General features: G+C 41.9%; 1 protein-coding gene across 1 annotated transcript in view; it reads right to left on the bottom strand.

Moving 5' to 3' along the window:
- The window catches only part of UBTD2 (ubiquitin domain containing 2), a 70288-nt gene that overhangs the window by 13367 nt on the left and 41543 nt on the right, over nt 1-15378 (bottom strand). The window contains exon 2 of the mRNA XM_066617185.1: nt 9630-9866. Within this exon, the coding sequence (XP_066473282.1) occupies nt 9630-9866 (237 nt within the window). The remainder of the gene's footprint in view (nt 1-9629; nt 9867-15378) is intronic.

Raw genomic sequence — 15378 nt, 5'->3', positions numbered from 1 at the left:
ACAAAGGTGAGCAGGCTGAGTAGGGCCATGCTGTGCAGAAGGGCAATGAACACACATTATATGGTCCTAAAGTCCATTATGGACCATGGTCCATTATATGGACCTATGGGCTAAAGGTCCATAAAGGCCATCTTTCTGACCTTACCAGCAATCAGAGAGATGTTTTTAGAAAGCCCCCAATAAGCAACAGCACTCCCGTGTTTCTTGCTCTGTACTTTCTACTGAGAGTACAGTAAGTACTCTGAAAGTACTGAAAGTACTCTGAAAGTAGAGAGATACTGACCTTGAACTTGGATGCTCTAGCTATTGGTGGTAAACGCTGAAAGCAACATGAAGGTGAAGTGGAACATTCAAGGTTCTCTACAAAAAAAGTGGCATGGTGTGGGTTGGCTAACCCTGTTCTAAATCAATAAGGAAGAACTACCATATATACTTGTGTGTGCTGAAAAATTTAAGCCTTAAAATTGGCCCTGAAAACATGGGTCAACTTATACATGGGTCAATGCAGAAAATAAAGCTTCTAACAGCAACAGCTTCATGAAGTGGGGGGAGACGAGACCAAAATGAGTAATTTTACTTACCAGTAATTGCTCTGAGGCAACAACAGAAAGCAAGCCATTTTAGCTTCTTCTCCAAACAGGAAGAGCAGTGAAGGTGCTTATGGGAATTGAGGTCTATATGAGAGCTGATGCTATGGAAGTGCAACACCGTACTCCACATAAAGCCTACAATTCCCATAAACAGCTCCATCTACCTTCCTGTTTGGAAAACAAAGTAAAAGTTTTTTCTTTTTGGCTTTTTGCTGCTGCCCCAGACTAATCCCTGGTAAATTGTTTTCAAAGTTCACACACCCGTCGGTTTTACACCAACTTATCCAAGGGTCATAGAAATTCCATGATTTTTGGCTCAAAACCTGCCCTTGACTTATCTGTGCGATCAACTTATAGAGCAGGGGTGCTCACACTTTTTTGGCTCGAGAGCTACTTTGAAACCCAGCAAGGCCCGGAGATCTACCAGAGTTTTTTTACAATGTTCGCGCCATCATAACATATAACATTTATGTGTACAATGTATGTTGGTGTATCTTGCATAACCGCATCAGCCAATATTGCACAACACAACATAATTAACTATAAACATTTTTTGTAATTACTTGAGTTTACTTTGATGACTTGCACTGAAGTGAATCAGCCAAGGATGCATAGTCCGGACAGTAGCTGCTGACAGCCAGCCTCAAGCACACTTCCAAATGTTCATCAGTCATGGTGGAACTTAATGGTCTTCATGTAGGAAAAGGCTGACTCACATAAATAAGTGGAGCCCTTCCTGCCTCAGGTGCTCTTATATCCCTGAGGGCCCTATTGCCTTCAAGTGGCTGCAGCTGTGCAGCACACTCTGCTGGATGCCCAGGCCTTACCCTTAAAGGGGCCACTGCTGACAACACATCTACCTCCTCACCAGATCTTCCTCGATTCCAATACAAGTGGGGGGGGGGAGCAGATCTCCATACATACCAGTGCAAAAACAGGGGAAAGGTGTGGGGGAGGGAAGATCTCTATATAGACATCACAGCAAAACCAGTGCAAAACCCCTTGCACACAGAACCAACAGATGGAAGTTGGGGGGGGGGCAGATCTCCATACATACCAGTGCAAAAACAGGGGAAAGGTAAGTCAGCCCCAGTAGAGTCAACGGGGCTCACTCCCAGGGATGCGTGGACAGGAGAGAAGCCTGCCAGCGGCTCCTCTCCCAGGGAGGAGCCTGCCAGGGGCTCACTCCCTGGGCTCACTCTCTGGACTCACAAGCCTGCCAGGGGCTCACTCCCAGGGATGCGTGGACAGGAGAGAAGCCTGCGAGCGGCTCCTCTCCAGGTCTACTCACGAGTCAGCCCCAGTAGAGTCAAAGGGGCTCACTCCCAGGAATGCGTGGACGGGAGAGAACCTGCGATCGACTCATTTTGCCTTGCGATCGACCAGTCGATCGCGATCCACGTATTGAGCACCCCTGTTATAGAGTATCTATAGAACTTTCCAATTACAACATAGAAACCTAACAATTATCAAGTGAATTCAACAGGTAGTTCTATAACTTTCTGAAAAGAAGATAGCTCACCCCTTTAGTAGGCCAATTAATACAGCATTAAAAACAATGAGCTTCATTGTGTATGAGAAACATTTACATAATTACTTAAGTGCATCTATGCATTCCTGCATCTATGTCCAAGGGTTCCACAACATGTACAGATAACAGTCATATTTTAATAAGGTGGGGTACTTTGCACAGCATGCGGCTTTCCCCACATCCAAGAATGTCAAAAAAATTAAACAAACCAATAGATTTATCAGTTGCAATTTTCATATTTACAACATTAAATATTGAAGAAATATAATGTTCGAAGAAAAGGGTTAACACATACTTATTATTTAGTGAAAATGTAATGGAAATAAGCTATTCAGAATTTGGCTTACAGCACAATTCTAGGCATGTCTACTCAGGAGTAAGCCCCACAGTGTTCAGAAGGTCTTACTCCCAGGAAAGTGTGTATAGGACTGCAGCCCTAAACTCATTAAAGAATCCACAGCTGGTTCAGCAAGGTCTTTCAACACAGCAACATGAAATACTGTAGTTACCTGCTCAAATATTTGGGTTGAACCTAGACTCAGAGAATTCAAAAACTGTGCATTTAATAAAGATTACTTACATAGCATCTAATTACTACTCATGTTGAAGTGTGTATTGCAGGAAAGAGATCCAAAATTTAGACTTCGTAGTGTATAGTTTGCACATGTGCTGAATTGTTGATCATGGCTCCTACCCACAAACAGCTACCACTATTCCTCTGAAATTTCTCTGGCAGTAGCATGGCTTTGGAAAATAATGCAGCAGTTGTGTAATGCCTCAGGTCTGAAATAAAAGATTTATGCTTGGATTGTTAAATGGTGTAAGGGGAAAACAGACAGGTGAACATATTCAGAAAGAAGATGTGAATGTCTGAACAAAGGAGAAATGTGCATATTAATTTTAGAATCCACCCTGTTGACCAGCTCCTAGGGAGTTTTGCACCTGAATACAACCATGTACCATCCTCATCTTAGAAGCTGCCTTTAAAACAAATTAATGAAGACAGGTAAAAATATTAATAAAAAGACATCACAACCATCAACTATCAACAGCCAGTCAAACAAGTACATGCAGAGAGGATACTTTGCAGGCAAGCAGACACTGTTACGTAAATGCATACCCTATTTTTTTTTTAAATATAGTCTGTACCTTTAGAGAAAGTTTGCAAAAACCACCTTAGAATCAACACCTATTGGTCAAGTTAGATTACAACTCTTCCGAAATGCAGTCCTTTTGAAATGCTGGCCTATTTGAAACATTAAGGGCACAATCCTAACTAGGTCTACTCAGAAGTAAGGTCTATTTTGTTTAAAGGGGCTTACTCTCAGGAAAGAGTTGTTAGGATTGCAGCCTAAGTTGTTGAGATGTGAATTGACTATTTCTACTGAATGGTTGGGAGAGCAAGGAAATAGAAGGGGCTAGGTGTAAGATCTTTGGGGAAATTCTTTGTACTTTTATTGCGGGAAGGTTGCTTGAAGTAGGTATGAAGTAAGAGTATGATGGTATGAATAAAAGTGGAAATTATTTATGTGGAGCTGCTTTTATTAGGCTGTTCACTCCTTTTGTCTTCTGATCTGGAGGAGTTGTACACAGCTGAGAAACTGATGGCTATCTTGGTAATGTCCAGCTGCAAGAACTGGAGAGGAACCTTAGGGCAGTAGCAGACTCCCCATTGATGGAATGAGGGAAATGCCCTAGGCACGTAGCTTTACGCGCCCCTAGGATTGCTCAGGAAGCCTTTTGAGGCTCCTGATGCAGTTGGAAACTGCTTCTAATTTCCCAGAAACACAGTTTAAGAGCCCAGGGAAGCTTCAGTAGGCTTCCCCAGTGCATCCTGGAGTCGTGCGAGGTTCTGTGTGCTTCAGGTAAGTGGGGGGAGTAGATTTGCACGTGGGGAGGGTGGCAACAACCCACGGGGGGGGGGTGCCTTTTCCCCAAGGCATAGGGAGATCTGCCACTGCCTTGAGGGGATATTTAAGATAAAAATTATATAGGTGACAGGTGTGTTCTGATTGGACCAATAATTCTATAAGAATATGGGCTTTAGACCCATACTTTGCCTAACCTTGAATGGGCATGCAGACACACTGTCCAGTGAACAGACTTTTTCATTGCTGCAGACTTGGAATTTAGATTCAATTGCTGAAATGTATCCCTGCTAACAGGGCAAAAAGGCACCTTATTAAAGTGGTGCTCTCTTATATTTAGCAGGGGAAAAGCAACTGTCCCTCTTCACCCCAGCATGGTCTATATCTAGTGGCTGTTGCTGGGGTCTCTTCTGTACTTACTTTTAAGATTGTGAGCCCTCTGGGGATAATAGGGAACCATTTGATTTATTTTACTATGTAAACTGCTTTGTGAACTACTCTTGATAAAAAATGGAATATTAAAATTCTTAATCATTAATAAGAAATGTAAGTAGTTTAGCTAGTCTTTTATTGTTTTCTTGCTATGTGGACCCCTTTGTCTCACATCCTGAGCACACGGTCCTTTATTTCTTTAAAATAAAATTCAATTTTACATTGATTCTTCGTGTTTGTGTCTGAATGGGAAAGGAGTTTTTCATCTAAAACCAGCCCTTAGAACAGCGGTCAACAAACCCTGGCCTGCAGACTGGATCTGGCACCCATGGAAATCCCTCCTCCGTATGAATGGAGCTTACTGTTCCATGGGGCAGCTTGCTATCTCTTCTGCCAATTGTCCACAAAGCCTTCCACATTCTGGTCCCCAAACACTTCCCCATTCCGGCAATACAGCATGCTCGGCACTCGGATTTCCAGGTAGACACCTCAGCATGACATTTGAGAGTGATCAGCAGCAGAGATAGCAAGCTGCCCCATGGAACAGCTTGTCTGAGGAGCCGTGTCTCATGGTTTAGACACCACTTATTTAGACTACTGGTTGTACTACGGAATGTAAAGGTTGCAGAGGGAGGAAGGTGGATGCAGTGCACATTGGATACACTCCCACTCCATTAACTCAGTGGGTGAGGACTCCCCAGTCCCCTTCTGGTAATATCCTATGCTGTTTTAAGGGAGTGGCTTGCAGAGGTCCATGCCCCCAGCGTTGGCCACTTATTGGCCTTGCACCTGCCTCCATTCCCTAGTCCATTCATCCTTGCAGCATTTCTCTGGCTGCTGGCATTGGGGCAAACATCACTCCAATGTCAGAATGCTACTCCATGAGCGATGGGCTCTGTCAGGGTTTCCATGCACACTGTCAGCTTTGCTGGGATGGGCCATACCAGCATTACCAGGATGGCTGTGCTAGCTTTGTGTTGACTAGATCAGATATGATGGATATCATGCTGGCATCCATGAGACATTAGTGCAACACCCAAACAGGACTGGGATGTTAAGTAGATATTCTTAAGAAACATTATTTACACACAGACACCTCTCTATGGTTGCAGAGGACAAGCTGTTTACTAGTACGTATATTGTTTTACGCACAATTTTAGCAAAAGATGTTAGAACTTCATGGATCATATCAAATGGTTGAGTATGCGTAGTTCAACATAACCAAATAATTAGAAAACTCTTAAAAAAGCACACTTCTCCCATGAAACATGTTATAAAGTCTGCTTTATAACAAATGCCAGAACTGTGACACAAGTAGACAGACTGCAAATTTTATAGCACAGCAGCTACTAGGCCACGTAGCACCAAAAGCAGTTCTTTTTAGCAATGTTGCTAAGGATTGTGGTTACCTGATTCAGAATACCAATCTGTCCAGCTCATAACTTTCAGCTGTTTTACTATATTCTTTTAAACCCAGAAGGTAAAATTCCATGTGTTTGCAATCAGTGTTCAGCAGACCACATACAGCTTTCAAAGCACTTGCACATAACTATTTCGGTGTCTCCCATGATTCTGACAGAGGCATGCCCAATCTCGTCTGATCTTGGAAGTTAAGCAGGGTCAGGCCTGGTTAGTACTTGGATGGGAGACCACCTGGGAATACCGGGTGCTGTAGGCTTATACCATAGTCTTTCGAGACTGAAGGTTGCCAACCATGTGACCAGACCATGTGAGCAAACAACTGATATTTATCAATATATTTGGAATATATTCCAGTATATATATATATTTGGAATTGGGTCAATTCCATCAAAAGGTTCTTAGAGATGTTCTTTAGTGTGGTCGCCATCCAACTGAATTTAAAACCTTGTATTGTGTGTGAGCTTGGAGCAGGAAAATTGGTTGGACTTTTAAGTGAATCTTCACCATACCTGGTACTGAGAATTAAAATCACACAGGAGAAAGGTTAATAAAACTCATTCATGTGATAATGCTATGTTGAATGTGAGAACATCATGAGCTAAAAGAGAGCACTATGAAGCATACCCCAAACACTCACCAAAAAAGCTCATAACCAAGACAATTCTGAATTAAGTTCAGGAGAGTCTGCCTGTAACAGTTCCTTTACAACACTCCAGCACAGAAAACAACAACAATATTACTACTAATAGTATTTATACAATGTTAAAGAATTTTAAGCACTTTACATATATCATCTCAATGATCTTCACAGCAACCCAGTAAGTATGTCAACATTTTATTCTCCTATTGAGGGCAAGAATATGCTTAGATCTGAGGGTGGTTTACTTAAGGCAGTGATTTTCAACCACTATGCTGCAGCACACTCTTGTGTCACAGCACACTGGTGCGTCACGGGTGGTCTGCAGGTGTGCCATGGGAGTTTGGGGAGGGTCATTTATTAGTACAGCAATTGGGGTAATTGAGCCTCCAGACAGAAGCATGCTATGAATTGTAAATTGTCTAGAAACTGATAGTGTACTTTGACAATTTTAGCACCCTGTCAGTGTGCCATGTGATGAAAATGGTTGAAAATAGCTGGATTAAGGTCAACCATGAATTTTTGCAGAGGTGAGGCGAGACCTGAACCAGGGACTTTCCAGTCCATGCTCTTCACCATTATACTTCTCTAGAACAGGGTGATCCAACATGTGGCCCATGAGGTCTTTTTTGGTAGCCTTGAAAAGTTCTCTCACACACTCACCACTTCCTCCTGATTCAATAGCTTTTCAACCTCCCTGCCATGCTGTTCTGCTTCTCCTTTGGAGGAGAAGCCAGAATGGTGAGGCAGGGAAATTGAAAATTGCCGCCGCACCCATCGCCACCACCATCACCACCCTGCTTCTCCTGTTGCAGCTCAGAACCCAGAAGTAATTGGTGGTAACATCACCACATCACTGCCAATTACTTTCACACTTGCGCCCGGGGTGCGGGTGCTAGGGTATTGCACCCCTTAGTTGTAAAATTTGGACCACGCTGCTCGAGAAACACAAGTCAAAGAGGATGGAAAGTGGGACTTTATGAGTTTGGAACCAGTTTCAGAGTGAAGATAGTGATGGAGATTTGCAGGCATAGGCCTGACTACAAGCCTGAAAACAGGATAATTCAGATATGCATGGGATTTCCCCTTTCATTTGTTTTAACAATCTGGATTGTGGTAGGGAAGGTTTCCTATGTAGCCAGGAACAAAGCTATGCTTCCAGAATTCACACAGTATTTACTAGTATATGCACACAAAGTATTTTAATATCAGGAAGATGATCCAGTTACACACAGAAGATGAGGAAGGAAAGTGTCTGTGGCCCTAAAACGTAGGTCTCAAGCTCTCTTAGTAATGCAAAATTTCACAAATGCACTTTTTATAGGGAAATACGTAAGAGTAATGTTATTTTGGAAGTTTCAGCCAAGTGAGGTCTAAAAAAAAATAAGAAAATGATTTGTAGTTCAGCAATTTTCTTGGGAATTTAAGAAAGGAGAATTGCCATGCATGCATACCAGACTGATATGCATTACAACAGATCCTAAAGGAGGGAGCACAAGAAAGCTGAAGGGAAGAAGCTTGTACAGAGTCACATAGGAGGGCAGTTCCAATATTTTCAGAAGGAAGTTTCAGCTCTTCTTTTGGGGTATTGTTTTATAAAAAGCAGTCATCAATCTGTACCAAGTAGTACATTTAAGCTACATAGTTTTTTAGTTTTTTTTTTAAAGTTGATTTGAGTGATTGAGATCAAAAAACATTCTGTCTCTATAGGTCTGACCTCAGTATCTATCTGTTCCCAGACCCCCTGAAGATACTGAAACCCACAGATAATTAAATCTGTACAGACCAAAAGGGCCTCTGAATGTGACTAGAATCTTCTTCCAGTCACATGCAAGAGGTCCTCAATGGGTCCTCAGTCACAGGTTTGAAATCTGTGGATAAAGAGGACCCACTGTAATATTGTTGAGAAATAAATCTGTTTTCTTTCGCAAGTGGGATACATCAGCTAGGTTTTAATATATAATTCACAGATTTGCTGTGTTTAAGATCCAAGTTTCCTGCCCTCCAGAAATATAGCTATGTTATTTTCTTCTAAATAAGGATTTTTAAATACAAGTCATCTTAACACAAAATACATCTGCATCCTGAACGCTACCTAATATAGGCAGCCTAGTAAACAAGAAGTGTAAGAAAATGGTGCAGGAGAAAAACATTACGTTCACCTCTCCATGTATCGTGGCCCTGAGTTGGATCAACCTCCCCCAACAGCTTCTTTTTGACAAAAGCGACAGTTCTGGCTTTATATCCACCTCGCAATAATAAGCTTAATGCCACATATAAGACTCAAGGACCAAACTGAGTTGCAGGCATTTGGTTCAGGAGTGAGTGAGAAAGCATGCTTCCAGATACAAACCATACTCTAGGTACTCAGATATAAACTATACTCTCCCATGTCCAGCTTGTTTGGTGGGGAGAGACGCAGAGGACAGGACAAAGTTCAAGCATAGCACTAACCATTCAGTCTGACCATTCAGCAGACTCCACCTGCAGACACAGATTGACAGCTGACCACAGAAAACATCCAGTTAATGAGTTTTTGACAGTGGACTTTTTGGAACAGTGAGATGCTAATAAGACCTTAACCAGACCCATCCACTCTCAAGGGTGGCAGAAGAGGTGTGCATTCCAGTTTCTGCTTTCAGCAAGAAGACAGGTATCAACCAAAACAAATACTAATAAATGACTATTTAACTTAGCAAGTATTTTAGGATGGTCATTAGGACATTTTAATGTTCCTGGAGTGAGATGTCATCCTCAACTTCCTCCACAGGCAAGGGTAATTTCTGAGAAAGAGGCACTATCTCCCAAACCCATCATGACAATAGAATGATAAACTCCTGGCTGACATCTCTGGAGCTTTGGTGTATAAGTAACCCTGGCTGGTGGCAGTAAGAATATAGCTGACTCCAAGGTTCAAACCCGTTAAAGATACTTTTTTGAAAACTGGCTAATATAATTTTTTCTATCTTTTCACCCCCAAGAGCAACTCAGAAGCTTAAGATCACCAACTTTCAGCAGTATGCATTCTATTCATGTGTACATGACCCAGTCTTAAGAAAGTTTAGCTTCAGTTTTCCATGGCACCTGTTCAAAGGAAGTTCATTTTCTCCCAATTATTGCTGTAGTTTAGCCACTATGGGAATACTTACCATGGGGTAACATTATGTTTGCACCATCAATGATTGCTTGTGCCAGTTCATGGTCATTGTTCTCAAATGCATGTGCGGCAGCCTTCAGGGCATCCCAGATTTCCTTGCGGCCTTCAAAAGCAGGTGCTGTGTCCCAAAATTCATCTCTCTTGCTGCGCAGCTGTCCGTCTGTCATTGGATAATCACTTTTCCATTTTGGTTTCTCCTTTTTCAGGGGCTGATTACGACCTAGTGCAACTGTGGAAAAAGAAATGAGACATTTTAATAAGTAAACTTGCTCATTTTCTCTAGTTGAGAGTTATTCTAGCTTCAACAATGACTTGACAATTTTTGCCTGCAGCTCACAGATTTGCACTACTCCCCACGATTCCTTCTAAGGTTTCTTCTCTAGGACTGGATATTCCTTTGTGCCCTGTAAGTAACAATTTTTTACTAGCCTGCTTGTCTGAATATACCTACACTAATAACCTATGACTTAAGGGAGAGAGGATGCCTTTTCCAAAGCTCTCAGCTGGTCATTAGGAGGCAAATGTTTCTTGCCAAAGATGACCAAGAGGGTGGTATTTACAACCCTATCCATATGCTCGCTGATCTTCCATAATAATTTTGTTTTTTTCAATTTTTATACCATCTGTTACAGTCTGATTCATCATTAACAGACATGCATTCAAAGTGCTGTTGCCCCAGCAATATAGTAAGAGCACAAATTGAGTGAGAACTTCTCAGTACAGTAGTTACAAAATGCAAAAATGGACTGGATTCTTCCCCTTCTATGTTGCCAGGGATGACCACCACAGGAAACAAAATAGTTCAACATTCAAAGCAGGAGTGTTATAAAGGAAAACATTTTCGTCTTCCTCTTATCTGGTTTGCTACATGCTTCAAGCCTTTTAAATATTTAAAGCTACTACCTCAAAGCAGAAATACAATTCCCTGAGAAACAGGCAGATTTTGAACATGACTCTCTCACAGTAGATATCTTATTGTATGTACAGGAGATATTTTAAGAGTAATATTTTAGGAGAAACCAATTCATTTTAACACTAGCTACATTCATATCACAGAGTCAAACAGCTTGTTGATACTCTGCATTCAGTGCTAAGCAATCAAGTTGTGGATTGAATCGGGCCCCTTCTAATGTTTATCCAACATCATTTGATTTTGCCAAATCCTGAGTAATGTGGTTCTACCCTCATCTCCATAGGCCATGAGAGATCTCTAAGCAACACTGTAGCTGTATCTGGCTCAAGTGGGCTGACTCAAACCAAAGAGAAATGAACTTTCTTTCAGCAGATTCCTCTAAACCAGTGATTTTCAACCTTTTACCATCTCATGGCACACTAATAGTCAAGGCACACCATCAGTTTTCTGACAATTGACAAGGCACACTGTGCTGTCAGTGGGGGGCTTGCATCCCCCAATGGTCCTATTGATAAATGATCTTCTCCCAAATTCCCGTGGCATACCTGGGGACCGTTTGTGGCACACCAGTGTGCCACGGTACAGTGGTTGAAAATGGTTGCTCTAAACCATGTGAGTTAAGAATTCTGAATGTAAACAAAAATATTCAAAACTTTCTATATAGGATCCTAATAAAGCAGGTACTAAAGAAAAAGAGGAACTGTGAGAAAGAATTATGGGCAGTTATATGTCCCATTGCTATTTTCATGATTGTATGAGAGACAATAATGAGCAAAATGCTTATTTTGTTATGTATACAGGTATATCCCTCTGTGTGTGTGTGTGTGTGTGTGTGTGTGTGTGTGTGTGTGTGTGTGTGTGTGTGTGGTGTACATGTGCTTTTTAGTAAAATGCATGGCAAGTTACAATTGAGAAGTGGCTCACATACAAAAGGCCCCTTGTCCTTGCATTATATCCACTGCTTTAGCTTGTTTTTAATTTGAGCTGTACAACTGACACCCTCCTCCTTCCAGCAGCAGGAAATAAATGCCCAAGAACACAGCCCAAGGACAAGAGGAAAGTAGGAGAATCCAGAGAAAGAGGGGAAATGTAACATGCAAGCATTCACTTGTGAATTTACAAAATGTACCCAGCAGTACATATTGCTAAGTTAAATCAGTAAAGTAGGATTTGCAACAAAATGCCCCCGGCCCCTAACACAAGCAATACAGGTGCAAGCTAGTTTTCCACGGATTTTTTATCTGCTGATTTGTCTCAACTGCTGTCTCAGGCCAAAAACACTGCAAAAAGGCTCCACCTCAACCAGGCAGGGAAATAGCCCTGGAGCCATGGAAGAGGTTCCCCTTGTGAAGGAACAGTAACACTCTTGGAGCCCCTGAGCCTGCAAAGAGGCTGAGGAGGGGAAAGGGGGGGTGAAAACATGTGCAGCAAGGTGGAGCGTGCGTGCGTGCGTGTGTGTGTGTGTGTGTGTGTGTGTGTGTGTGTGTGTGTGTGTGCGCGCGCTCTCTCTCTCTCTCTCTCTCTCTCACTCAAACACACACAAGGGGCAGGTGCCGTAGCAACACAGGGGATTGCTTTAAAAAACCCTGGGAGTGTTTGCCCAATCCCCCCCCCCAGATGGTGCAGGTGCTCCAGCCTATGGAAACAAGTCTTCCCAGCAAGCAAAGTATGAGATTTAGGCTACAATCCTCTCCACACTTTCCTGGGAGTAAGCCCCATTGACTAGAATGGAACTTACTTCTAAGTAGAAACGCATAGGACTGGACTCTTAAAAGCTCAGCATCCCACCTGTGAAAAGGGGAGGAGGGGGAGGCAAAGGAGCCGAGAGGAGGGGAATGATAACAGCTGCCTTAGTTTCCTTCCAGCCCCAAGTGTCAGGCTGTGGCGTATTTGCTTAACTCTATGGAATTTAGCACAACGTGTTGTTTGTTAATCAGACTGAGTCACGGAACTGAACTAACGCGGATAAATAGGCTCCACCTGTACAGGACTCTAGCTAGTCTGGAACATGAGCCTTACAATGATGTTCAAGTCTTGCAAGGGGAAGAAGGATACTTTCATGGTTGGGTTTCATGTATTAAGCCAAGACTACATTGCAGAAACTATATTAATTTTTTCAGATGTAGAATGCATACATAACAAGCAATGAATACTATATTGGGGTTTCTTACATCAACCAAATTCTCCCCATAGGAGAATAGTGGTACATGACAGTAAAGACATTTTCTCAGCATGTTTTCAATGAAAGCGCTTTTATATCTTGAAAAATATAGAATGGTGGGCTATCTGGTGCATCTCCCACTTTGACTCAGTAGCCTGTCATTCCATGTCTGCATTACAGATGCCAAACTGTCTTGAACTAAAATAAACTTTTACAGCTGCTGTGCCTCCAAGTTCATAGAGCTGCTGCTTATTGAAGGCTAATAATCAAAGCTTCATTAATACTGTATAAAAACATTACATATGTGAGTATATCTATAGCTTCAGCCACAAAAGATTTTTGGAAAAATAAAAGAGAATATACTTCTCTGCTTAGTGACATAGGTTCTGATGATTCCTTGTGCATAGATAAATTTTTACAGCTGTAAAACCTTAAACTACATGCAAGGAATCCACATCTGAATTCTTCACAAATTATGATTAAAATCTACCACAATGCAAACAGAAGTACTGTAACAGTTTATCACAGTGGGTTATTCAATGCATGGGCTACATTTAGTTCTCATATCCATCCAAGACTTGTGCAATTCTACTAGTATCCAAAGGGCACAATCCTAACCAGGTCTACTCAGAAGTAAGTCCTATTTTCTCCCTGGGGCATTTGGTGGGCCGCTGTGAGATACAGGAAGCTGGACTAGATGGGCCTATGGCCTGATCCAGTGGGACTGTTCTTATGTTCTTATTTTGTTCAATGGGGCTTACTCGCAGGAAAGTGTGGTTAGAACTGCAGCCCAAGTGTCTAATGATGACTTAAAAAAAAAACAAGAACCATAGCATTCCAGTCAAGAGGTTAGAGCTGATTTAGAAATCATTGTTTGCTCATACAGTCACACTGAAAAGCCAAGCCATATTCATGCTAGTTTTGCATATACACATTATGCCTTGTTATCCATGAAGGTTCCATTCTGGAACCCCCAGTGGATAAAAAAAATCAGCAGATACCAAATAACTTTCCAAATAAAGTGGAAAAATAACTTTAAAGACCCATTTCCAGGTTTCTTGCTCCTCTATTGTCGCCCCAGAATGCATTGGTGGTAGACACTACCACAATCAGCCACTAGATGGGTGAATAATGGAATGAAATTATGATTAAACAGCACGAATGTGGGCAATTGGATTTTGGTGCTTTCCCCCCTTGTTACAATGCATTTAAGGGTGGAGCTCAGTATTTGTGGTGAGTCAAATCAGTGGATACCTAATCAATGGATACTGAGGTATAGAACTGGGAATGTTAAATTATTATTGTACACATTGCCCATCAAGATGCAAAGTATGTGCATTAGCATTGTCACTGCTATAGATATACTGGGTCTGATGCTTCATCAATGGGGTAACACATCCAGTAAATAGCATTTAAATATTTTCTTTGGTGGTCTATGCAGGTGAGTTGTAACATCTAAACTGGCCCCAAGAGAGTCACTTTATGTAGCTTTCGTGCTTACTATAGCACCACCCAACTGATCCCTATACCAAATACAAAAAGTGGTGGGTGGGTGCACATTCCTAAACATATTACAAACATACACCAGGAAGCCACAGCTGATTGGGATTTCCTAGACTTCTTTTCACTGGTTTGAAATAAAACTGTGAGCAGAAGGAAAAATACGTAACTGCTGTTTTGTGAACTCTTGTGCAATCCAAGTGGGAGTCTTCCTGCAGTAAAACACCACAGCAGATTGAAGGCTGCACTGCAGCATAAGAAACATGGTGAACATGGAGAACACATAGGCTGCTGTATATGAATTCAAGTATACCATAAAAAGATCTTGTGTAGAACTTGTGCAAACAGAATACATTTTCTGACTTTGGGATCACTTTTTCCATGCAACACTTTCCTGCTAAGTGAAAAATAGCTCTTTTGTGAGTGGGAGAGGCTTTCTGCTAGCACAGTGCTTTTCAACCTTTTTCATTTCACAGCACACTGACAAGGTGCTAAAATTGTCAAGGCACACCATCAGTTTTTTGACAATTGACAAGGCATGCTACACTGCTGCGGGGAACAGGATGACTCACATCCCCCAGTGGCCCAACTAATAACTGACCCTTCTCCAAACTGCAGCATACTTGCGGACCATTCACAGCACACCAGTGATTGAAAATAGCTGTGCAAGCAGAACAGCAGTTTTGTATTCAAGCCATGTTAACGATGCATAAATGGACTGAGGTATGGTCTCCTACTCACAAGTAAACATGCACTTGCTGCTCTGTATCACTTTCCATAGGGTTCAATACATTTTCCTGGTCAGTTTTGTGTGGGTTCTCAAACCCACAGTTTGAGAACCAATGAACTTGAGCTTGACTGTTGGACGTGGTACAAGGAAAAGACAGGTTTAAATCTCCACTCAGTCACAAAAAGCTTATTGGATGGTCATGGTTCAGTCACCTCATCCTGTCCAACCTCAGAAGGCTGTTGGGAAGATGGAGGAGATGTGTGGGGAGAAACACCATGTAACTGCTCTGATCCAAAGGAATGGTGGGATTATAATTGCACTCCTTTCAGAACATCTGACCATGCACATCTGCTGCTTAATGTCTGAAACGGAACCAGAATGTTCTTTTTAAAACTGCTGACCGTCTATAAAATCCAGAACAGCAGATGTAACTGTTT

The sequence above is a fragment of the Tiliqua scincoides genome, chromosome 2, assembly GCF_035046505.1.
Source record: "Tiliqua scincoides isolate rTilSci1 chromosome 2, rTilSci1.hap2, whole genome shotgun sequence".
NCBI classification, from domain to species: Eukaryota; Metazoa; Chordata; class Lepidosauria; order Squamata; family Scincidae; genus Tiliqua; species Tiliqua scincoides.
This window is presented reverse-complemented; position numbering and strand designations above follow the sequence as displayed.